The 25870-nt window shown below is 38.1% G+C and overlaps 2 protein-coding genes across 3 annotated transcripts in view; both read left to right on the top strand.

The window, feature by feature from the left end:
• The window catches only part of aplp1 (amyloid beta (A4) precursor-like protein 1), a 34061-nt gene extending 30471 nt beyond the window's left edge, over positions 1 to 3590 (top strand). The window contains exon 17 of one of the 2 annotated variants that reach the window (XM_039805435.1): positions 677 to 3590. In XM_039805435.1, coding sequence (XP_039661369.1) covers positions 677 to 775 — 99 coding nt within the window. In that variant the 3' untranslated portion in view covers positions 776 to 3590. Of the gene's footprint in view, positions 1 to 673 lie in introns of both variants that reach the window. The other variant, XM_039805434.1, reaches the window with a different exon arrangement.
• A 5929-nt stretch (positions 3591 to 9519) lies between these two features.
• On the top strand, positions 9520 to 19531 carry zbtb32 (zinc finger and BTB domain containing 32). The gene is made up of 5 exons (XM_039805453.1): positions 9520 to 9603; positions 12451 to 13487; positions 14362 to 14471; positions 16577 to 16744; positions 17825 to 19531. The coding sequence occupies exons 2-5, from the start codon at positions 12475 to 12477 to the stop codon at positions 18052 to 18054; spliced, it is 1521 nt and encodes a 506-aa protein (XP_039661387.1). The 5' UTR covers positions 9520 to 9603; positions 12451 to 12474; the 3' UTR covers positions 18055 to 19531.
• The last annotated feature ends 6339 nt before the right edge of the window (positions 19532 to 25870 follow it).

Here is a 25870-nt window from a genome sequence, read left to right as displayed (position 1 = left end):
ATCATGGCTTTCAAACGAGCAAAGTGGCAGTTGGTCAAGGCCACACCCCCACTCCCCCCCTCCTCCTCAATAGCTACAGACAAAGAAATGGCACATTCTAAGGAAGCTCATTGTGGTAATTCTGCACCAAGGCTGAATTTCGGGAAAGAGACTTCAGATACAGTATTAGGAGACCCCTAAGGCCTAAGCATCCAAAGAGCACCATGTCATGGGACCTTTAATACAATTACAAGTTTTTCTATGGATTAACTAACGTGGATGTAACGTATTAATTATTGAGATTTAGAGGTGCTGGTTGGCAGATTTTCTTACCTGTGGACAAAGCCAGGCTAGCTGTTTCCCCATGTTTCCAGTCTTTATGTAAAGCTAAGCTAACCGACTGTTGGCTCCAGCTACATACTTACAGTACAGATATGAGAGTGGTATTGATCTTTTCATCTAACTCTAGGCAAGAAAACAAATAAGCACATTACCCAAAATGCCAAATTATTAATTTATGGTAGTTGGTGATTAAATACTATATATAAGAAGGCTTGTGGGCTCTCCCAGGCCCAGAAGCCGTGGCAGATTCTTAAACAATAAACAATGTATTCACATCTCAGTTGATGGTATAGTGCTTGCTCGTAAATTTGTCTCTAGTGTGTAATAATTAGAGTTTTTGTGTGTCTCGCAGCAGGTTGACCCTATGCTGACGCCAGAGGAACGACAGCTCAACAAAATGCAAAACCATGGCTATGAAAACCCTACCTACAAATTCTTTGAACAGATGAACTGAGGTACTGGGGCTGCCAACAAGTCATGCCTGACCACTTGTTTTGTCGTCCCCCTCCCCCAGCACCCCCACTCTTCCTTACAGTGGTGTCCCAGCTACACTCCCTTTGACGGATTTATGATATGTTGCAAACATGAAATAACTGAATAAGTTAGGGGAACCTATTGTAAATGACCAACAACAACCTGTCATCACTACTAGAATGTGAATAATAACATATGCCACATATATATAATGCCACAGCGTTTCATAATCCTGAAAACATTCACCTCATAGACAGGAAAACCATCCCAGTGGCATGACTTGACCCATTGCTCCTCACTAGATGTGAAGTTGAACGGTACATAATGCTTTATAGTATTTATTTTTTAGTAGTAGACTCTTTCGTTCAAATTGTACCGCAGATATGATGTTTCTGTGTAAATGAGTGTGAGTGACAGCCTAGTTAAATGATGGTGTAATTCTCAATTTGAAACCCACTCAGTGATAAAAGGGCAATTACAAAGTTCTTGTCAAGCTGTCCTTATCTCCATGAGCTACTGTAACATTGGACAATACCTCTAATATTAAGACATGAACATTAAGTGAGGATGTGGCGGTGTTTACTTTGAATGTGTGAGACATTTAGGTTTTCATTTTAAAACATACAGAACTATGTTCTGGTACAAAAACAATATTTTTTAATTGTAAGGATCTGCTCTCATTATTATTATTAATTATTTGGCCAAATATACCAAATATTCCATTTAGCTATTTTAGTCAGTGAATGAGTTTATTTTATTTGTACTGCTACCTAAATAACTGTAAACAGAATAATCAGAAGTCTGTTATGTTAATGAAAGCATGACAACTTGGTGTATGATACTGCTGTATTTATTTGTGCTGTTCTTGTCATTGCTTTTGAAAAGTTGGAAATTTCACCGTTCAAAATGGACACTGTAAATAACGTAAGAAATACATACTACTAGATGTAGACATTTCTATGATTAATTTGCATCGATGTTATGGAATAATACATAAAACTAGTACATTGTGCTGTTGCGAGAAGGAGAAACATTTTCCTAACATGGCTGATTGAAAACGGACTGTTGTAAAAACCAGCACAAGACAACGACACAGTAACTTTCTGAATGTATTTAAGGTAGACATTGAGATTCCATCTTCTTTTTCAGTAATGCATCATTCCTAGACCTAATAGACCTAATAGGAGTAGTGAAGTTCAACACATCCAACAGACAGAATACATGCGTGGCGTCCTTCTCATCACTTCCTGTAGCAGCCTGTTCATTTTCACATTTGGCAGATGCTTAGGCGTGTTATAATGCACAGAGCAGCGGAGTGTAAAAGCCACAGCTATAGTGATGTGAAGTGTCAGTGTGTGTAGTAAGACCACACTCAGGCATGATAGTAGTAAAACATGTTGTATGTCTTTAAATCTCCCAGTTTGACAATTTTGGACTCAACAACATTAAATGTTAGTACTCTATAGATGCTATATTTAAGTTACTCTCTTCTTAAATAGCTTTTCACTGAATGACTCATTGTAGTTTGTCATATGTATGATCAACATAGTACCCTGTAGGTAAAGAAGAAAGGGATTGCCCCTTTTTTTCTGGCTGATTGTTAACTGCTTAGTGTGTCAGGTAGAATTTCCTTTAGCCACTTCTATCAGAACATCTTGGTTAAGGAAGTTCACATTGTGGGATTTTGCTTTTTGTTTATCAGTCTTTACGTAACTATGCTATAGTAGAGATAATCCATACCAAAATTAGTTCATATTTTATTTATTTTTTACTGGTGGAAGTTTTCTTTAAAACCCTGCATTTGTCCATTCAATGTAAAAGTTGTTTACTTATAAGTTGTGGGGTTTTTTTTTGTAAAGTTTGCTTTGCAATAAGCAAAAAGGAGTTTGACTATCGGAGGTGTGATTTAACATTAATCTTCAGTTTTTCTCGTTAGGCAGGTTAATTGCAGGTTGCGGTTGTGTTATGACAGGTGAAGAGAAGTCATAGCCCTTGTATAATTTGTACAGCTACGTAAGTGAATGAAAACGTTGTATGTTCACAGTTTAAGTCAGTTGATCTTGTAATGATACTACTGAAACCATAGATGAGAATAAGCTTGCCTGTGTTTCCCAAACCACTGAAGGTTTCCTACCAGCATTTAGCAGACTTAGAATGGTGTATACTGTAGTTAATCAAATCACATTTGTACGTACGTCCTGTCAAATTCTGGACTTCTTTGTTGGTCTGTCCCCTTACTTCCCGGCGAAATATAAACAATGTTATTGAGATTTTAATTGCTGCATTATTGCCTTTTACAATGCTGTGTTTTGGATGTAATTATTCTGTATTTTTTATTTCTATGTAATAATCAGTTGGATCAAGGGTCATGCTTTTCACCTGTAATGTAAATTTAGAAGCTTGTATGAGAAAACATTGACAAGTTTATAACATTCAGAAATGTGAAGTATAGACAGACATAATGGCCTCTGCCTAATTGACAAGGAGTGGCATTAAGCACAAGTAGAACCAAATTACTCAATTTGTGTACAGGTTGCTAAATGTTAGACATTGATTCTGTCTGTCTGATTTCAATTATACCGCATTGATTCTAGGGATGTTGATAGCACCATTGAGAGAGCTGTTCTTCATCTTCATTCAGACCTTTAACCAAAGACATGCTCCACAAATAAGCAGACAGTCATTCCTATTTGGCAAAGATGTTCTCTGTTGTGTAACTGTATTTGCAAGCAATCTGAGAAATGAAAACTAGTCAAGCTAATTAATAGTGTAATAAAAATGAATGACCCATAAAATACTGTGTCTGTGCTTATTGAATTACTTCTTCACAGATTTGCAGATGTTCATTCATCCATCTCACAGAGTCAACATGCAGGAGATTGAAAACTGATGTATGATATGATGTAACCTGTGTGATGAACCCTATGATGTAAAAGCCACAGTCAAGAGGAGGGAAACTGTCTGACTAACTCATTCTGGAAAATCTTTTTTTTCTTTTCTTGCATCTCCTCAGTTGAATTTTTTGGAAAAAGAAACCTAAAGTGCACTTAGAATATATTAGAATTGCCTTTGCACATTACAATCTAAATTACAATTGGTTTCATGACTAAATGCCAAAACAAGTGTGATTTGTTGTTCACGTCTGAAATACAAGTCCTGCTTTTTTGTGTGTTCGACATTGACGTAATATAATACATTTGATAGCAAAACTTTCTACAAGATAAAATCGCAATCAAGATAAAGGTCAGGTGTAAGATAAGGTTTTCTCTCAGTTCTCAGTATGGAGTTTCAGTGACTCCTTAAGCCACAGTGTCATTTCTGTGAGGCCAAAATTAAAGTTCACTTCCTATGTCAGGAGAGATACATATGATACATATCACCTCAGTGCTCTTAACAAAGTAAAATAAACTATATAGGCTTTATGTTTCAATGAGTTTCCTTCAGTTTTAATGGCCATATTAAGTTGTGTAAATGAGGGGCCGGGGATATAACATTTAACTTACATTAGAAGTCTATAAACAATGGTACTGTACAGAGACATACATTGTAGCACTTCTAACTACCCATGATAATCTCAAAATCATTGTAACATTGTTAGTAGCTGATGAGTATTTTCCTTTAAACTTAATGTAGTGCAATGAGTAATGATATACAGTACTGTAGCTGTGGGGCTTCATTTCTAAGCAAATGACTGCTTTAATCAAATCTAATTCCTGTACTTTATGCTGTGATTACTGATAACCATCCATAAACATCAAACCCACTGCAAAAATCAACTGATTAGCTGCATTGACACAGTTCCCAAGCAGCAATTTACCTGACTGTCACTAGCGTGGGTAGGCCTCACACTTCCTTCACCCACAAATTACAACGAAACGTCAAGACCCAGCCCCTAGCCCTGAACAGGATCACTTCTTCCAAACCACAACACTGACGGGTAGTCCTGCTTACCCAGATTACTGTGAAAAGGCTCTGTGGCTGTACAGTGACAGTTTGTCATTGATGCCTCAGCGCACATCAGTCATCTTGGTAGTGGTTCCTCTGAAGTCGACTGCTACCTATACTGCCACTGTGGTAATGTAGGACGACTCATATTAACCATGACTTTTATCACATTACAGTCTGAGCGTGCATTGTGTTTAGTTCACTAACACTTTGATTCATTCAACAAAAGAACAATATGAAACCCCTTAGTATGCAGAGATTAAAACGCTTGGTAGATAGATCAAAGGTGTGTTGCTTACTTGATGAATTAAAAGATAAACATTGCTAACATCATATAAGATGCGTGGGTTCTGAGGGACACACTAGTGCAGAATGAATGAAGAATCTGCATAGACTAGCATTTACCTCAGAGACCCCACACAGTTAGACACCTCAGTGAGTCAGCATTGATGCTGGGTCTGATGGTTATTGTTAAACTGACAGTGAGGGGATAGCAGATGCTGAGGAGTGTGGTGTGGGGGACTAACAGTCTTGCTATTACTGGAAGGTGAAGCCCTCAGCTCTAGCTGTATCCTTTCCATATGGTGCTAGATGACATTTAAGTGTTGGTATAATGCTAATTTCTCAGAGGAATAGATGAGATCACACTGGTTTGTAGCAATACTTGATGATAACTGCTCACACAGAAAAAGGTATGCACAGAAGCCCCCCAAATGTCAGTACACACACACACACACACACACACACACACACACACACACACACACACACACACACTGGAAGGTCAGTAATATATAGCTGTTGGAAGGAAAGCACATCTTCTGAAAATGGAATCATAACTTGAGAAGTCAACAAGTCAAACCTGTGAACACAGCAATTAAAGGAAATCACCTTGTGTTTAACACTACACAATGCACACACTAACACTTCACACATGTCCCTTGGCCACAAAAGTGACAAGTGGAAAGGACACTACTCTATGTGTGTTTAAATGATACATTTAGAATTTAGTTCTTAGTTCTTTAGAATTTGGGGGCATGCTTTGCTGCCACTCAGAACGCCAGATATTTTCTTCTATGTTCAATTGTGTAAGGTTTGGCACGCAAGAAAATTCCGAAACAAGTCCATATGTTTGCTTACACTATGCTCATGACATAGAAACATCACTACACAGGACAAATGGAGGGCAGCATGCCAAATTTAATTTAATTTATTTTACATCATATATATATATATATATAAATGCATACGTCATGACCAAAACAACTCTGGAAATAAGATGGTACTGTATGTAACATTAGAACATTTCTTCCCGAGCCCACTCAAATATCACTTCAAGTCATAAATCTACAGTTACTGTAATTAGACCTACACATAATGCTGTAGATCAGAACTTCTGATGAAAAGCCTAATCAATATTAGATCACTTTCCAATGACGCAATACTAATTAGTGGCCCGATTAAAGAGCATAATGTTGACATGAGGAATGTACAGTTAGTGAGAACTGTATATGCCAAAATATTATTACCTCCTGATGAATTCTGTTTGCCTGATATTAGACAGAATTGTCAACTCATTACATTCAGTTTCTAGCCTGACATGGTCATACTCAGATTCTAGAACTTCCCGACCTCGAATGTTGTGGGCGGGGCTAAGTTTGGCTGGCATCCAGGCTATTCAGTTTCCATATTCAGCCTGACATTACCTCCACTCTAACCGATTTCCATGGGGGAGGAGGATTTGATTTTCCCCAACTAATCACAAGAGACCAACGTATCTGCCTGAATCTAATGTCATTTTAAGCCAGGGCTTTAAAAAGTGGAGTGAAGCTAAGTAAAAACAAACTACAATGTCGGGCAATGAAGAGAGGGTTATGGATGTGTTTCATCTAGAGTCTTTTTATCAGCTGGGAAGCAAAAGAACGAGCAAGACCCGTAGCTTGTGTGAGAACATCCCAGTACAGAATACAGGCATCATAGCTTCAGTGAAACGTCACTTACGCAACCTTTGGCTGTGCAGTCTTTCTTATTATGTATACGCCTATTACTTCAACAGTTTTACAACAAACTGGGAATTTCTTGACTTGCAAAATTATCTTTCAAATTGACAGACAATGTGTAATTCATGGCACAATTTGACGGGATCAAAAATGTACAGTATTTGTCTCTCGTCTTGACTACCATTCATATTTCTTCCGAAATAAGGTCCCATAGTGGTCCACTGGAAGGGGAGGGACTTTGCCTCTCTATTTTGACAGCTTGACAACAGCTTGAAATGGCACTGATTGGCTTATTGGAAGTCCCCCCATTGATTGTTTTTCAGTGAACTCTGGAGTGGGCAGATTCAAAGGTCTGGACCGCAGCAAGAATTCTGTCTGAATTGCATTGCTGTCTCTTTATTATCCTATGAGCCAGCTGTGTTGACTGTGTTTTATGTTGACTGTCACCACAGGAAAATCAGAACTGTGGTTTGTCGTACCAATCATTTTTAACAGACCAGCAGAAAACTAAAGTCAAAGTATCAAACAGCCCAAATAGGCATATTTTCAACAGCCAGAACCAAACTTTGATGTGTGCATCAGAACTACTGAAACGTCAGAGCAATCCATTTACAGTATACCGCAATGATTGTTAACTGTCTAATAGCTTAGATGTTGGAAGCTGGGTTTTAGATGTTTTCCTCTCTCTAAAACTAGTCTTAACTTCTTTCTTCATTCTTCTCTCTTCTGGCTTTTGTTTTAACCTACCTTAGCCTGCATGAGATCAACCCTGATAAACTTCTTGTACTGTCTCAAAACTACATAAGTATTCATCGATGGTTGTGTTTTTGGTCCTATCTGTAATTGTATTCTATTTTCCAAAACAGCATAGACTCAAAGTATTAACTTGTTGAGATTGGTGTACCACAAAGCTTTGTTTTGAACCCACTGCTAATTCAAATCTATATTATGTTTCTGAGCTAAGAGTACATTTGGCATCTATTTTCAAAGCTATGCTGATGACACTCAACTCAACTCAAATATCAAAAACTTAATTAAAATGAAATGTCATTACATTACGCAGTTTCAATAAAAGTAAACAGGGTAATCAACAGCAAACACAGCAACTTTTTTTCTGTCTAAAGCTTTATTAACGATAATTCATATAAAAAAATGCTTTCAGAATCTTGAATATGAACAATACATTTGACCACATAACACCATTGTACCTTTCTTCTGCTGCTGCAATTCATACCAGATGTGACTTCAAAGGGATTTTGCCATGTGATATCACATGGGCTTACGCTCTTTCCAATTAATCAGATTTCATTGCAGGAATACTGCCATCTGCTCCCCAGTTGCAATTTGCCATCAACAATCTATCCCAGCTGTTGAAAAGGAAAGAGTGGAGAGCACTTAGTTAGTTTTAGTTTTTGTTTCAGTTTGTAATCAACATTTTTCTTTCTTTTTACACTTACAGCATGTCTGATTGTGCTCAATGCATCTCTCTTAATTAGGTCTTCCCTTTTTTCTTTTTCTATTGGGGTTGTCTTTGGAGATCCTTGTTTGCTTTAAAGTTCCATGATCGTCTGCTGCCTTTTTTATTTATTGTTTTGTAATGGGTTAGCCTTTTGGCTTTACAAAAACTTTACAACAACCTGCATAGCACAGACTCTCGGCACACTACAGCCAACATTCACTCTCCTTTAGCTATGTTTTGGTCTCCACCAACTCTCAGAAGTATCTTGCTCTTTAGCTGCTGAATGCTCCACTACAGTATGTACACCAACAATTTGCTAACTTTGTCAGCTGCATTTTACAAATACATTTTGAAAATCATTGTATAAATATTCACATATTATATCAAAGTATATTATATTCAAATGATTCTTGCATTTCAAATGCAACAACTGAAAAACAAACAAAAATAGAGTGTGTCCTTCTAAAATGTGTATGCATGCAGAGTTTTAATAATACTGTATAATATAATAATAAATAGGCTGCTAATCAAAGCTTAAAAAATAGCTTATTAGTTTTGAATGGACAAATAAAGCTTTAAAAGGCAAACAAAGGAGTAATAATGTACTCATTACTCAACCATCAAAGTCTGCTAAACTGACCAGTTCTCTACAGTCTTCACACTGACATCTGATATATCGAAAGGACAAAACAGATATTTTTATTTTAAGGGTGCAGGTTTCAGTTAAGCCTAGGTCTGCATAATGGTACCACTGGGCTTTTGTCTGTATGTTTCCTGTCACAGATCAGTGTCTTTGAAGTGGTTTTTGTCTCAGCACAGAACAGCCTATTAACGTAGTGACCAGCAAGTGATGCTGGAGGGGAGGAAATCATGTACAGCATGTACAGGTATAAAGCATCAGTAGGGGAAGCAAATACCACTCTAACCACTGTCCCTGTTATGCTCAATTTCTCAATCACACACTGGCACACGACGCACGCACACACACACACACACACACACACACACACACACGCAGATGTAACCTTTCTAAGTTTCAGAAAATGTCTTACTTCTGTTTATTTTGTGATTTGCATGCAATATCAATATATTACAAAAAATGTAATAGAAAAACTGCCTCTATGCTTTAAGCAAAATAGACTTTAAAAACAACAAACAAAAAAAACTGGTTAACATAGGAAAAAGTTAGTCTTTCACAGTCAGTCTTTTATCACAAAAGAACAAACCACTGAGCACCATAATCAATGAACCAATAAGGAAAAGAGATACGTTGAAGAGGAGGGACTGTAAAGGCAAAGGAGGAAACCACGCTGTCCCTCACCAAAACCTGTAACCAGACAGACATCACAGTCATGATGCGAGGTAGCTTTTCATTCTCCAGGGAGAATTTTCACTAAACACCGGGTAAGTGTCTCATTCACACACCTTGCTGCTTTTTTAGTTTCTAAACTTGAAACCACAAGCAGATAGACTTTAACGCTGCTCATCTAACTGTTTTCTGTGATCTACTGTGAACACAACCTAGTGTGCCGCTATTGATCTTCTGTTGCCCGTGGAGGCTTTAAGTTCAGGCAACTCTCTTGTGACTCCAGTTCTTTACATGCGAGATTTGGGGAGGCTGGCTGTAAGTTCATGTCCTGTCAAAGGATGTGTAAACCTGACATATGCATGCAAGGTTTTCCCCTGTGTAAGCATTGAGATAGTACTGTGACTGCAAGAAGCTCAAAGACCTGCAAACTATGTCACAACTCTGCAAGAGTGCATTGTAAATTTGAACAGCATCAGGGGAAATTTGATTATTGCACAAGCCAGTAACAAAATATATTCTAAAGATACAACAGATTTAGACAAAGTTCGCAGGGACTTGAAGCATAATAAAACAGAATACAATACAGTAAAATATGTGATGTAAAGGCCAGCGGCCTCGGGAGAAGACAACTACATGCTTTACTTTAACGCATAATTAAAAATATACATGTCAGGTGCATCACATTAATCACATTAATGAAAGTAGGAGTAAGCCACAATATTTGAAAGTTCAATCTAACAAGCAGTTAAAACTAAAGTTGTTGTTTTTTTATTGGCGAGCCAATCTAATAAACAGTCGCCACTGAAAGACAGCAACATTTCTCTCTCTGCAAATGAAAAGGATTAAAGGTTTGTATATTAAACAACAACACATTGCACTACTTTAAAGTTTATGCAGAACATCCTTGTGCATGAAATAGCATGTTGTTAACTCAAGTCACTTTAAAGTTATTTATCATAAAATACATTGTAGAACACCATATGAATTGACCTGCTAAATTACTATCGCCACAGTGCTGCTGCTATGACTACAGTAATACAATTACACCACTATATATTAATAGCATTATTATTTTATAATTATATATTCATTTTTATTGATCTTATTATGTGAAAGGAAGTTCATGAGAAATTAAATGACTAATGTACAAAATGCATGACTGCATATTGTACAGAATATATTTTAATTGGGCATAAAAGATTAATTAACATAATTTAATAAATGTATGTTGTAATATTTAGACAATATACAATATGTTGATCAGGTAGCGCACGGCTTTTGACAGCTGTAAGCGGTCTACTGCTTTATATTCATGTACGCAGACAATACTGTAGGGTTCACTGAGCTGATGCGTGCTTGATTTGTATGATCATTTTCCCTACATGCTCTCAACTTTGTTCACTCAACATTGCAAATTGTATAACTGTAATTACTTTTTTAATTAATAAATTAACGCTAAACTGACGCCTGAAGCTTGCTGGCTGACTGTCTCTTATCAGATATAGTAAATCTAAATGACTTTCTACTTCTGATACTGGAGCTACTTCACTGTCACTTTCACTCTCAGCGCTATACGCTTTTGTGTTTAAATTTTAAATAAAATAGTTCCGAATTTAGTTAATTTGATTAAGAGCAGAGAGAGTGGGTTTTGGAAGGCGCACAAATAAAACTGCATGCACATTTAAAAAGAATTCCAGTAATGAGACAACTAAACGTCATTTTGTTTCACATCTACTTTCCATTTACAGTCACCATCAGGGGACCGAATGGGGTTGCAACTTGCTCTGTAATAGCTCACAGTACTTGTGACCTCCGCTGCAGAAACCAACCACACACTGTATAATCATAAAAGTTCCATATAGACTTCAGACTGTGTGAAGATGACAACTTCAGGCATCCGGTAGTTTCGACTCACAGCCACAATGTTTTCATCCATGTAATCTCAATTTTATTAAAATTCCAAATATTTCTGTCACATACTTACATATTTACATAATCCCACCCTTGCATTTGATGTTTGTCGTATCTAAATACAGTTATTGTTGTTGACGCTCAAACTTTACTAATGTTTACTCATGCGTACAGTCATTAGTCATGGTTTCATATACTGTTACGGCTTTGTGGCTTGAGAGTGTGTATGTGAGCGCCAAATATCAAAGCTTTCACAAAACGGTACATTTCCACACATCAACCAGAAATTCAGACACAATATCAGATACCGTTGTGATTGAGGAAGGTTTTTCTGCACATTTGAGAGTCTCCTAAAAACAAATCGTATGAATCCTATTGGTTGTCAAGATTGAAATATGTTGGTGGGTTATTTGCTTTAAAAAAAAAAAACATTTTATAAACTATTCTTTAAACTAGTTAAAAGTTAAATTCACTGGGTGACCATATAGCTCAGTTAGTAGAGCGCGCACCCATGTAAAGAGATTTACTCCTTGACGCAGTGGCCCCGGGTTCGACTCTGACCTGCAGCCCTTTGCTGCATGTCATTCCCCCCCTCTCTCTCCCCTTTCATGTCTTCAGCTTTCCTGTCAAAATAAAGGCCGAAAATGCCCAAAAAATAATCTTAAAAAAAAACAAATTGAATTCACTGTTACACCGTCTCGTCGTTATATAAACAAATAATCAAATCACTTCGGGTACATTCTGCCCCCTCAACTCTCATTACATGTAATGCTGTTTGGAAAGAATTGAAAAATAAAACTGTACGAACCACAGATAAACATATTATCTGCTAATCACTCGCCAATCCCTGCTGTTGATTTGCAAAGTGGTTTTCCTACTTACAATTTAGCATTTCTTGAAATGTCACATACCTCGTAACCACCTGGAAAGTTAGATGTAAAGCTAGATGTAACTAATTTTGACACAGTGTGGGCATAATCTGATGGGATCTCTCTCTGATTGTTTTTGTTCCTTTGACTCTCTCTTCTCAGACGTTTGATAATTTAAATTTCAAAATGATCCGAATCAACAACACCCAATACTTCCACTTCCTGCAGCAGGCAGATGCCTTACGTCGCTCAGGGTCGCTCTGTGATGCCATCATCTCGGTGAAAAGTCAAACTTTCAGGGCTCATCGGCTGGTACTGGCTTGTGCTAGCAGAAGACTCGCGCAACAGCTAGCCCAGGCAGACATAGACAGCCCAGTCCACTGCACTCTGGAGTATTTATCACCCCACACCTTCCAGCAAGTTCTGGACTTCACCTACGCACAGACTCTTGAGGTGTCTGTGCATGACCTGCACCTGCTGCTTACAGCTGCTCAGTTGTTGGAGATGCAGCCTCTGGAGGACCAGTGCAGGAAGCAGCTGGGCAATCTCCACAGAGCCAGAGAGGAGGGCAAAACGAGAGAAATCATATGTGTCAAAGACGAGGAAGAAGAAAGTGCCGAGAACGATGAAAAGCAAAAGGAAAGTCCAGTTCAAGAGGAGAAACTAAAAGAGAAGCCTTCCCCAGTGGAGGAGGCAAGCGACTGCATTGTCATGGAAAACCTCTCGCCCTCTGATCCTGATGAGAACTCCAACAGTCAGCCATCCCCAAGAAAGAAGCCCAAACTCTCCCCTGTGTCAGCAACATCCCATAACAGAGACAGTGTTTTCACCAGGCCTGCCAGCACCAGTTCCTCTTTCTCTTCTCCCTGGACAAACATGTGGAGCTCTGTGAACACCCTGAGGCGGTTAGCGAACTATTCAAGCTTAATTGCAACTCACCCCCTTCAGTCCCCAAACCAGTCCTCTGTAGCATACCCATTCTCCCTCTCCACCCCCCACATGTTCCCGCTTCTCGGCTCTCATTTTCAAACCCCTGTTCACAGCTCTGTAATGGGCTACTCAGGCTTTTATCCACATTACACACAAAAGCTTCACGCCAGGTCTACAGGGATGAGGAACATAATCAAGCAAGGCCTGTTAAAAAGAAAAAAAAACAGCCAGAGAGCATTTACTGGGACTGTTCAAACCAGTGAGCAGAGGTAAGTCGAAATTCGGACATGATTTTGGAAACTTCTTTTTTTTCTTTTTACTTTCAGTCATTGTCTCCCTATTTTTTCTCTCACAGTCATTTAGAATCCCCTAATGTGCTCAGTTGTTCCCTTGCGACAGCTTGTTACCTGACTCAATGCTGTTTGTGTGTGATAGAGCCTCCTGCACTTTCCAACTACAGCAGTTTCACCTGTTAACCCTTCCCTGTCAGTCAAGTCTTTTTCTTTTTTGACAAGTCATAATCTTTGTTTTCAGACTAATTACAGCACACAAGAGCAAACTATAATACAGTAACATAGAAGTTAATTTTCCAATAAAGATAAATATAAGTTTTTAGCTTTTTTTGTTAGATTAAAACAAACCATACTTGCTGTTGTGATACTAGAAATTTGTTTTTGGGTGATTTACCTCCTACCGCACAGTTGTTCCAAAGGGGAGCCCCCTAAATTTCTCCCCTCCTTTGCAGACTTCAAGGTTTTCCACCCACTGAAACCTAGTTGTTTAGACATGGACACTTTGTACCACAAGAAATTGTTCAAAACATGTGTGTGTCTTTCTGGAAAAATATAGCTTTTCATTATCCTGCTCCTTGTACTCTCACATTACATGAAAGTTAAATGAGCTTTTAGTCTGAACGAGCGCTATAGATACAGTATCTTGTGGTTGGAGATGGAGAGGAAGGAAAGGGTGTTAAAGGATGTAATCTGTGATAGCACATAATGTCGTAAAATATATGCCGACTTGCTGTATGGTTCCTCAGTCAGCTATCTCTTTGGAGCACAAATAAAAGCAGTTTCTTTCTTATTGTTAAAGGTACAAGTAGTGTACTCTTTTACAACTGTTATAAAAATGTATTTTCCACAGTTACCATGAGGTACCCAAAGCCAGCAAAGAGAGAGTTAAAGACTGCAAACACGGCAGTACAAGCCTCCGTGTTGATCCAGTGCTGCGGGAGTCAGCCTCCACACTACCAGGTAATGATACGATCATAACAGAAACCATACTGTTATATATTTAATGATCACAACACATTAAACATGCTAGTGTTACTATCCAACACAATCACGGCTGTAAGCAGTACTCCTGTGTAGAACCAATCATTGTAACACGATAGTGAGACAGTTCTTGTCATGACCTCTAACCTCAGTAGACTCCAGCAGCTACGTAGCTACGCAATGGAAAGTGATAAAAAGAGAGTTGTGGTTTTGAGAGCATGGTGCAGCAGGAGCAGGAGTGTGGTTACTAGATACAGCTATATATATATATATATATATATATATATATGTGTACAGTATGCACTGCATCGCAACAGTGGTTTGTCCTATACCAAACAAAAATCATACATATTTATTTTATTAAATTACATAATAAATGAAAATATAAATTATTAAAAATTATGATTTTAATGTAAGTCAATGCAATACCACAAAAAAATAGCTAAAACAACAGAGTGGTGTGTGTGTGTGCGTGTGTGTGTGTGTGTGTATGTGTGTGTGTGTGTGTGTGTGTGTGTGCGCGCGCGCATGGAGGCAAGTAGGATAGTTCGTCTTGTACAATCAAGCTGATTAACATGTTTTATCTGATGGAACGTTATGTTCTTCCTTAAAGAGATAAGGCTATTGGTAAAACTGTGCTTTACAAGTGACTTACTCCAATGTAGTTTGCAGTGTCATAACTTACGAAAAGAACTATAGTCAGTAAGTACAGTAAGTACATAATACTACTCAAGCACTTCTTCAAATCTGTCTCTCTCACGTATACAATTATAAAATGTGTAATAGCACATATACAAAAAAGTATTAATGAAGCATTTGTGTTCAGTGTCGCTATGAGATGTTTCATCGTCTTTTGTTTTTTCTTTCCCCTGAAATTATATATGTTAATAAGGGCAATGCAAATGTAAGCATTATCTATATAAGATGTTAGGTCTTTTAAAGTGAGAAGTGAATAGAAATATTGGACAGGAAGCATACTAATGACAACAGGTCTCAGCAGGTTGTGTTTATAGAGGTGAGTGTTCAATTGTTGTGGTTTATTCTCTCATTTTCCCCTACTACAGTACGCAGCCTTCTTATTTCAGCATCCTGTCTATACTCTGAGGCCCAGGTTTTCACTTGAGAAACCATAAAAAAATAAGGTACTGAAAGGCTTCAGAGTTGCTACTTTAACCTCAAAATCACACCTTTGTAATTTAAAAAAAGACCCAATAACATCTATGGCTGCAGATGAGAGATGTGTGCATTGTGACAGGAAAGTAAGCTTGTAAAAACTGAATGTATTGTCTTGCAACAGGATGCTGACCTAAAACAGACTTGTGCCTTTCAAGGTGATTAAAATACTGTGTATCTGACGTATTATTCTAAAGCATATGCAAGAAACTGAAACTGGCATTATGATTAATTTGCTATCATGTCAAGGAGGCGCGGGAGTATTATAATTTGGGATGGCTTCTGTCGATTTAAGCAGGATTTTTTTTAAATCCAGCTTTATTATCGATTAATATGCTGATTATTTTTTCAATTCATCAGTTAACGGTGTGGTCTATACAATGTTAGAAAATACCAACAAATGCAGAGCCCAAGGGGATGTCATCAAATGTGAAATGTTTTATCCAACCAAAAGACAAAAGACAAAGATATTCAATTTACAATGACATAAAACTGAAAAGCAGAAAAGCACCACAAAGGAGAAGCTGAAACTAGGGACTAACGATTAATTCATTATCAAATCATTTGCTAATTAATTTTCTCGATTACTCAATTAATCAAGCAGCTCTTAAATGATTCACTTTATTGTAAGTAATTGGTCATTTTGGCGGCTTGCAAATCTCATTGCCCTTTAATGTTTTTGTCTATAAGGACTTAAATATGACAATATACATAAACAATTTACACATAACAAGAGCGAAAGGGGAAAAAAAAGCACAGTTTTATGAGCTTAGATTTTTTGCTGTGTTTGATAGTAGGAAACATGAATGAACATGTAGGGGTGGTCTGTTGGCTGCTGCAGCCAGGCTCCTCATTGTCCACCGCAATGTTCAGACCTTGATCTGTTTTCCCCTCATCTTGTGTTTGCACAGGTGATGCCTGTGCAGGGTGTCGATTCTGTGAAAGAAGAGATGTAGTTCAGCGTGAACCACAATCCAATCGACCAGACCACAGAAGTGAAAAACCCTACCAGTGCCAACACTGTCCCAAGAAGTTTAGTCTGAAACATCAACTCGACACGCACATCCGCGTTCACACTGGTAAGCACACTGTTAAAATTGACAACGCACGACAAAACATGCTTTGTCTGGCAAAAGAGGGCACTTATGACTAATTTTTATCGACTCTCACAGAGAACTAGTCTCTCTTTCTTTAGTCTCTTTTTTGTAGCTGATGTTTTTTTTTTTTTTAAGCTTAAAACTGTGCTAGCACATTTGAATGTTTTAGACCATTTACTAAAGTATTACTGATGAACATCTTCCAAAGCAGCACTGTTGTGGTTTAGATTTTTGACCAACTTCCAGGCAGAGGATGGTTTCCACTCATTGTAATACTATGAGCCACACCTTACAGGAACTTGAAACTTGCAGACTTGAAATTTGCGTGAGGTAATCCATCAATCAACGATGAGCATCTAACTGCCTTAATTGCTTTAAATCTACTATGATTATTCCTGTAATGTAAGGCAATTAAAAGTGTGCCCTTACAACTGTATTACTATTATTATAATGATAGCTGTGACCACAGTAACAACATCAGGCAGAATATTTACTGTGATGAATTTCCTTTGTCAAGCAACTTTCTCAGCAAATGGGGCCCTTTTTTCAGATAGAATGGGTCTTTAAGATGAAATCTCATTCCATAATATTTTAAAGAACCGTTTTACTTCCCCTGTCATCGAAATCTTAAATATTAATTTGTTCTAAAACTGAAATATGCAAACACACACATGAATATATATTTCAAAAGCAGTTCTTTTAAAAAGTACCTGCTGTTGAGTTTTAATCTTTCTTTTATGACGATATGATGAATGATAGTTAATACCTATTGATCTACTGTATTCTGTTTTTTGTTACATCCACATACAAACATGGTTATACATATGAGTTTTGCATAAATCTGAGATCTGAATGTTTTGTTTAATTTCACTCTAAATTAAGCAATTAATCTCATAATAGGTAACAATTAGACCTGATAAATTACAGTCAAGTAATATAATATACCCTATCAAATTACCAAATGGTATAACTTTACTTATTACACTTTTAATGGCTAAAGGTATGAGACCCTCTCTCTCATATAAGCACACCTCCATTGTCTTCCTTCCTTGCTGCTTCAAGGAGAGAAACCCTTTGAGTGTCGTCTCTGCGGGCAGCGTTCACGGGACTACTCAGCCATGATCAAGCACCTGCGCACTCACGGCGGGGCCACGCCCTACCAGTGCACAGTGTGCCTGGAGTTCTGCAATAGCCTGGCCGCCATGCAAAGACACGTCAAGAGCCACGCAGTGCAGGACTTCCCTCCTGACTGGAGCATCAACAACACCTATCTGTACAACTCACACATGTGAGCCTCACAGCACAGACTCCTCTGTCTACACAAAGTTCTCACAAGTGTCGCTTCAGTTTGTGCCTCTCATGTACCACCAATTAGGCCTACATCTCAGTCACAGAGATTATGATCTGTTTTTCTGAAGAATACATCCCCGATTGTGTTTATAAAAACAAGAAGGTCCTTTAACAACACTTAACACTCTCAATGTTATAACAATATTTGGATCAACGACGGTTCATATCCAGGATAATCCCCGGATTTTCTGCTAGATGTCCCTCACCTTCCGTTCTTTGTGTTGCCGTTCTTAAACTCTGTTTCAGTTTCAGAACCTCCAAGCAGACAAGCTACACGCTGAAAATGGCAAGTTTTGAAGAAAATTGGGATCGTGCAACAAGGCAGGCCTGCTTGGCTCTTTCAGGGAATGATTGTAAAAATGTACAAAGAATATGTTAAGGGAATTTACTATCTAACTGAGACGTTTTGGGACGGATTGGACCAAGTTCCTTCCCAAGACCATTTTGCAGAGCCACTTTCTCTGCGTCTGGACGATTATGATTGGTTTAAAGAAATACAAACAACCCACAGCGTATTTTTCTCCTATCCAGGGATGTATTTGTGGAGGAGCTGGAGCTTACTCTGCAGCGCGGTGGAGATAGGTCTGGCAATGCGAGACTATAAGAATACATGAAAGGCACAAACTGGGGCTATCACACGTGTTGCAATAACCTCTATACAAACTGAAACTGCTCTGTATTCACATTCACAACTGTAGAATATAGAAATGTGGGACTCTTGACATGTCAGAAAATGTAACGAAAGTGTTTACCATTTAATCAGGTCATGTACGTGCATTAAAGCCACATCAACAGCTTCTCCTCGTGAAATGACGCAGGCACCTTCCCTCTTACTTTCATACTTATTGGAACTTCTTGTGAAGTCAAATCCCAGCCAAATCTCATATATGGTAACATTAAACCATTTTTGGAAGACTGTATTTATGAAACACTGACAATAAGGAATGTGGTGGACAAATAAAAACATCACTAGACAGCTCATTAAACTGCTTTAGTTCATTGAGATGAGAATAACTGAGATTTTGTGGGCATATGACCTAGCTAGTGACAAACTATAGTCCAGAATGTTCTTCCATTAGTGGATTTTTTGCATCATCAGTCACTGACCTAATTCACTAGTTGCAGTTTAAAGGCATGAATATACTGAGTAAATACCAAGTGGTATTTAGCAACTGCCATACCTCTCTAAAAGCACCACACAAGTATGACTATATGCAGTGTGTAACCACACACAGTCAGAAGAACGTCCAGGCTACTGAAAGCTATTTGTTGATTTGTACAGCATTATCTGAATGTGTATGGGGAATGAAATAAATAAAATACATGTTTAACTCCTTTTTCGTGAATTGGCTTTAATGGATCAATATGCCATGTTTAAGACTACTAATGCATCAAATAAACAAGCTTACTCAAAACGGCTACCTTGGCAAGTTTGTGTCATTTGTACAGATAATAAAACATGTAAATGTTGAAAGGAAGTGCTGGGGCAGTTGACCACAAATTTCTCATTTTATCATTACATTTTAAATCATTATACATGTTCTGCTATTTCTTTTATATAACATGTCTACCATATCTACACATGATATCATTAATGAGCATTAAATCATTAAGTATCAACTCTGTCAAGCAACTGTATACCTTACTTATGACAGTGTGAAGAAGATAAAGTGGGGTTTTCTTCTTGCAATTTAAATGAAAACTCTCTTTCTCTCTCCATTTTGCTGATCAGGCTATGGTATTCCTCAAAAGTCCACACTGGCATACTTATAATCCACTTTAGTCAATGATGCAGCCCCTTTGATGATATAGAGAGGCTTCATACCTGGACCCTGAAACTGAGGCAGCTAAATGGAATTGACTGTCAGCTTAACCCCATCCCATAACAGTGATTGTCCAATCATAGCTTAGTAACCATAACTAGGCACAGCAGGCCTGTGAAGGTTTGGATCACACCACATGCCGAAATGGTACTCATGCTGTAGTAAGAGCGATACTGGGGATCTAAGGTTGGTGTCCTTTTTTTTGTTGCCTTTTCACAACCAAAAACACAAGAGCAAAAGTGTGAGGAGTGCAGTTGACTAGTGGTAGCTACCTGGTAGGTGATCAGTGTTGGGTGTAACGCATTACAGTAACGTAACAGTAACTACTTTTTCGGGTAAAAAGTAGTGTAACGCGCTACTAGGCTAGGCCTACTGGAAATTTGGTAACGAAACGTTTCAATTAGGCGCAACGTTACTTTCCCCAGGGACAGATTTGACCGCGACGCTGCCTCAGCTGCGCGCTCACAAGCTCCACACGGGACGGGACAGAGGCTGCTGGTAGCAGAGTAATCATGGCAAGCGAGAAGCAGCCAAAGCTAACTTTTGATAGCCTTTTAACCTTCGTGGCTTTTTGCTGAACGGCGCTCTGAGCAAGGCAGACACAAAGCTGACAACCTCACATGGATGCGGTGGTGATGGCCTCCTACATACACGCAGCGGACCGCTGTGGACTTGTGTCGGTTGCACGGACACGCAAGGATTTCCAGAAAGGAGGCTGCATGTGTCTAACGGACCCCGGTACAAGTCTATACAGACATTACATAGTATACAATAACACCATGTAACGCCGATGACCTGCTGATGTGCATTCAAGATAGTTTTTGTATAATTAACTTCAGTCTCTGCCAGAGACGCCTGCTTTTAAAAGTAACGTAAAAGTAACGAGTAAAGTAAAAAGTTACTTTCCATAGGGGGTAACTAAGTAAAGTAACGGATTAATTTTAAAGAAGTAATGAGTAACGAGCAAACACTACTTTTTAAAAATAACTTCCCCAACACTGTAGGTGATGTGGTGTGGAACTGACACAGGTCTACTCTGAACGAGCCCTTCTCCTGTGGCATGCAGGGTTAAAGCGAGTGGGATGTTTTGGCTTGGCACATCATGCCTGTGTGTAAAATGATGAGATGGAAATGGCTGTTAGTGTTGTAACTGCATCACTATTTCAAAATAGAAGTACATACCATTTGCCACTAGATGTCCCCATGTGTCAAACTATATAAACTGTATTTATAGAGCGCTTCAAAACAACCAAAGATGACCAAAGTACATAACTCACACAGGCATAAAATACAAACAGAATACAAACGGTTCCGTAAAATACTGTCACTCTGAACACCTACTGTAAATGCAATCTGATGTAATAGCAGTGAGGTTTAGTGTTTTTACACTAAACTATGAAAAAAGAAATGTAGGAATTTTTTATTTTTTTTTATCAACATTATGAGGAAACATGTTAAATGAAGAACACACACACACACACACTACAGTATCCCCCTTGCAATACCCAGGGGTGTCAGACTGGGGGTGGAAAGGGGACTGAGTACCCAAGGCCTTCATGTGAGGAGGGCCCAAAAAGATGCTAGAATGAGCATGTTGTGCTACGCCCCCGGGCAATACAGACAGCAATCATCAGTCCTTTCAAAACCTAATTGGTAAAATATATGCCCTGTAATAACTTTAAGTTGAGTGTTGACATTACATCATTTATGGGGTATGTTTTGCGTTACGTCTTTTAAAAGATGACCATTTGAAATTAACTGGAAGAAATGTCCTATGTGAAGCACCAGTAGCTAAATGCAAAAAATGTGGTTATTAACTTACTGCATAGTGAACAAAATAGATTTTTCTTTCTATGTTTTTGTGTCAACTCCTGAATAAAATCTGTACCCTGGCGTACAAAGCATGACAGCATTGGACAAACACAATAGCATTTCAGAAAGCATGGACAGAAAGCTAAACAGCATTTCATGAGAAACATCCGCATAAACAAAATTAAACAAACCAAAAGTGCAATCGAAATAATTACATAGCTGCAGTTCAGCTGCAGTTCCACATGGACAAGCTTTCAAATCCTCAAACTGGAGTAATTATGTTTTTTTTGTTCTGTGCAAAGACTTCTGTCACTTCCAGCTTTGCGGTTTTGGAAACTACTGTTTCACAAAGCAAGATTTTGAAAATGATGATTCAGCTTTCTAGAAAACCTCAACATCCTGTTTCCGTGAAATTCATAAAATTTGCTCCACTCATGATTTCACATGGGGTACATTTATTTTTTAAGAAATGTGAAATGAATGAATATTATACGGTCAAAATAATGAGGCAAAACTGAAAGAAAATGTTAACTGGCACACTTACTTAAAAACAAAGAGGGTTAAAGGGATAGTTTAGATCTTCTGAAATGGACCAGTAAATGGCGGTCAGCAAGTCCCCAGTTTGGAGAGTCCTGACATGGAAGCTAAGCAATGTACTGCTGTGGATGGGGCCACACAGCAGAACATATTTTAGCCACCCAAAAAAAGGTCCACCAAAAAAAAAAAAAAAAAAAACTCTGTTTCAATTTAAGTGTACGCTATATTTAGATCTAAAGTATCTCTTTAAAAAGGGGCAGTGGTGGCCTAAAGGTTAGAGAAGCGAGCTTGTGACCGGAAGGTCATCGATTCAATCCCCAGACTGACAGGTTAAAAAAAAATCTGGGTGGGGAAAGTGAAAGAGTAGCACCTCCCTCATTACCACCACTGAGGTGCCCTTGAGCAAGGCCCTTAACCTCCAACTGTGTGGCCAGCAGATCAGACTGTGGTTGTACTGGGCAGCTTCCAGGTATGAATGTGTAACTGTGTGAAAGTGATCAGGGCGTTCCTGCAAAAGAAAGTTCCAGTGAACCTTCCCTGAATAAAAAAAAAAAGTAAAAATAATAAAACATTGCCGTCAAACAGCCATTTCAACAGGGAACCCATCTACAACCATAATACACCGACTATGGATAATACAAACTATCCCTTTTTAAAAAAAACAAAAAAGGTACTGGGACCTCTCTATAAATTGCATTTGTTATGTTTAAGTAATCAACATCAAAGGCAAAGTTGTTGAGAATTGGTGGTAATATCAATATTACCACCAATATATATATTCTAGATCAAATCTGTTTTTAACTACCCTGAGGGCAGTGTTATTCACTTTCTTGCCAAGAGTTAGAAGATGTATACCACTCTCACGTCCATCTACAATCTCTTCATTCAACTCTTGGCAAGAAAAATCTATATATCCCAAAATGTCTAATAACTCCTTTTGTTAATACGTTTTGTCCAATATTGTTGTGCTTTGCTCCTCAGAGTCACCCTAACCCGTGGACTGTTCAGAACAGTCAGTAACAAAAACAGGATGAAAGGGATTCCTGTCCACTGAGTAAGGGATATTTAATTTCCTGTTTTCAAAGAACCTTGTGTTTTTGTGTGAGTTTTTGGCATTCATCCTTTAAACATAGCACAAAAAGTAAGGAAATGTGTTTTTGGTAGATTATTTCTCTGTGGTAACAATGCTTTCTGGCAATAAATCTTATACCATTGGAAAGCCTGTTTAGTTCCCTTTCAAATAGTGCCCCATTTGTAAGGAACATGCATCTGTGTGACCAGGCTGGTGACCAGCATGAGGAGGAGATGCCAGGCTGTTGTGGCTGTGTATGGTTCTTCCACACGCTACTGAGGCTCCTGTTTGTGAAATGAATAAATTGTAAAATTGCTTAATATGTCTTGTTTCTTCAAACTTCAATCATCCAATCCACCAAACGAGTCAATGGCAGAATAAGCTCTTTGGCATTGGCAGAGAAGATTTGGCAAATTTTTAATGGGCGCAACCCACATACTCCGCGCTGCTGCTCATCCCACAAATGCATGTTCCTTACAAATGGGGCATAATTTCAAAGGGAACTAAACAGGCTTTCCAACAGTATAAGATCTATTGCCAAAAAGCATTGTTACCACAGAGAAATAATCTACCAAACACAAATTTCCTTACTTTTTGTGTTAAGTTTAGATGCATTGCATGCAACATTTAGAACAAGGGGGATTTTAAATTGTCCCTTGTGGTGCTCATAGCACCTAAAATTACATATAAAAATGTTTCACTTGCAGGACATAAAAGAAGACACAGGATATTACAGCTGACAGGATGAGCACTTAGCTCTGTAACTACTTACTATTGTAACTACTTTAAACACTCTGCTACAAATAAACAAAGAGCAGACCGTGGTGACAGACATGACAGCTCTGAGGGAATTTTTTTTTTTACATAGTAAAAAAAATTATTTAAGTCAAAATTGATTGATGGCAAATAATGAGTCAGTTTTCTATAAGCAAAGCTTATTTGTAGGAAAGACACAGAAACTTCTAGATCAAATCTGTTTTTAACTACCCTAAAAAGGGAAGTGTCAGTGCATCCCATTGTAATAAATACAAGACATTAAATACTTCCTTCTAACTTCCTGTGACTGCACAATGAGTTACTCAGTTACACTAGGTCACCAGTAATCGTCATTCACCGTCTTATGGTCATTGCAACTTGCATGTTGTGCAGCCCACGGTTTTGCAAGTTTATATCCAAAATTTCACTTCTACTAATTATATTAGTCATCTTAAAAATATATATATATATATATATATATTATATATATATATATATATATATATATATATATATATAATTCTCATCATCATCATCATTTGATGAAAATCAAGGCCTTGATTTTCAGAGTTACTGTCATCCAAACTGTCCAATGTTGAAGATATTGGTGGCTCTGCAGTTACCTGACAAACTGTTGTTCCATAATCATGTTACTGTGATAGACAGATGGCATAACAAACTTTATCCTTGTGTCTGCATTTGTTTATAGTATTAGTGACAACAGTAACAACATGGGGTTGCTGCCACAGCCTGCTATTACTTTCTCCGTGCATAATGTAAATTTAAAACAACGCATACATACCTCATACTCACATTTGGAGAAAATTAGAAATGAACTATTTGGACACCATACAGTAAATTGTGAAAAACAAATAACTTGAGAAATAGCAGTGAGTCATACGATTTATATAAAAAGCTTATTCTTTAAGTACAAGTTGTTTAGTTCCTTAAATATTTCTGTCAAATGTTGGAGACATGACCAATGATTTTCCTCTGCTCCTCTTACCAAATTCAGAATTTGGGATTTTAATTTCACAATTAGGTTGCCAAAACAGACCATAGAGACAATTTAATTGGTCTATAGACCATGGATATATGTAAATATAGAATATGAATGGAATTGCAAGGAAACAGATTGAGTGTCTTGTGGTTTTTCAAATTTGTTGATCATCTCTGTCCAAAAAAAGATGCTGCACTTCATGACTGCCATTCCTCCTTGCCCCATTTACTGCTCTGATTGTTGCCAAATTTGGTAAAAATTTAAGCTAGAGACAAAAATCAGGATGCTGTCAGAGGGAGGTGACTCCGAAAGGGAAGAGAGAAAAGTGTGTCATAGGCTGGTGATGCATAGGGCGAAGCACCTCTCATGTTCCCCTAGCTCCATGTGCACTGAAGCACGAACAATGTAACAGGCCTACTTGGCCATATGCAGCCATTCATCAGACAGGGTTAGAGTAGGGATGGACAATAAACAGAATTTATCAAATTACTGAGTTTAGGAATGTATTGCCAAAGTGAAAGGATATGTAAGCTTACAGGTACAAGAATCATGAGGCAGGCAAGGGTCAAAATCAGGAAGGCAGTCCAAGCAGGCAAACAAATCCAAAGGGGCAGGCAGGAAATTCAAAATACAATACAGAGCCTGGAAATTAAAGGGACAACACACATGGCAACTTTGAGGAACTGGCAGGATTGGAGTGAACTGGAATGAGTGGAAATGGGCCAGTTATATAGGCCTACTGAAAGGCTGACAAGGGA

This window comes from Perca fluviatilis, chromosome 7 (assembly GCF_010015445.1).
Source record: "Perca fluviatilis chromosome 7, GENO_Pfluv_1.0, whole genome shotgun sequence".
NCBI classification, from domain to species: Eukaryota; Metazoa; Chordata; class Actinopteri; order Perciformes; family Percidae; genus Perca; species Perca fluviatilis.
The sequence above is the reverse complement of the archived record's forward strand: the minus strand, read 5'-3'. Positions and strand labels throughout refer to the sequence as shown.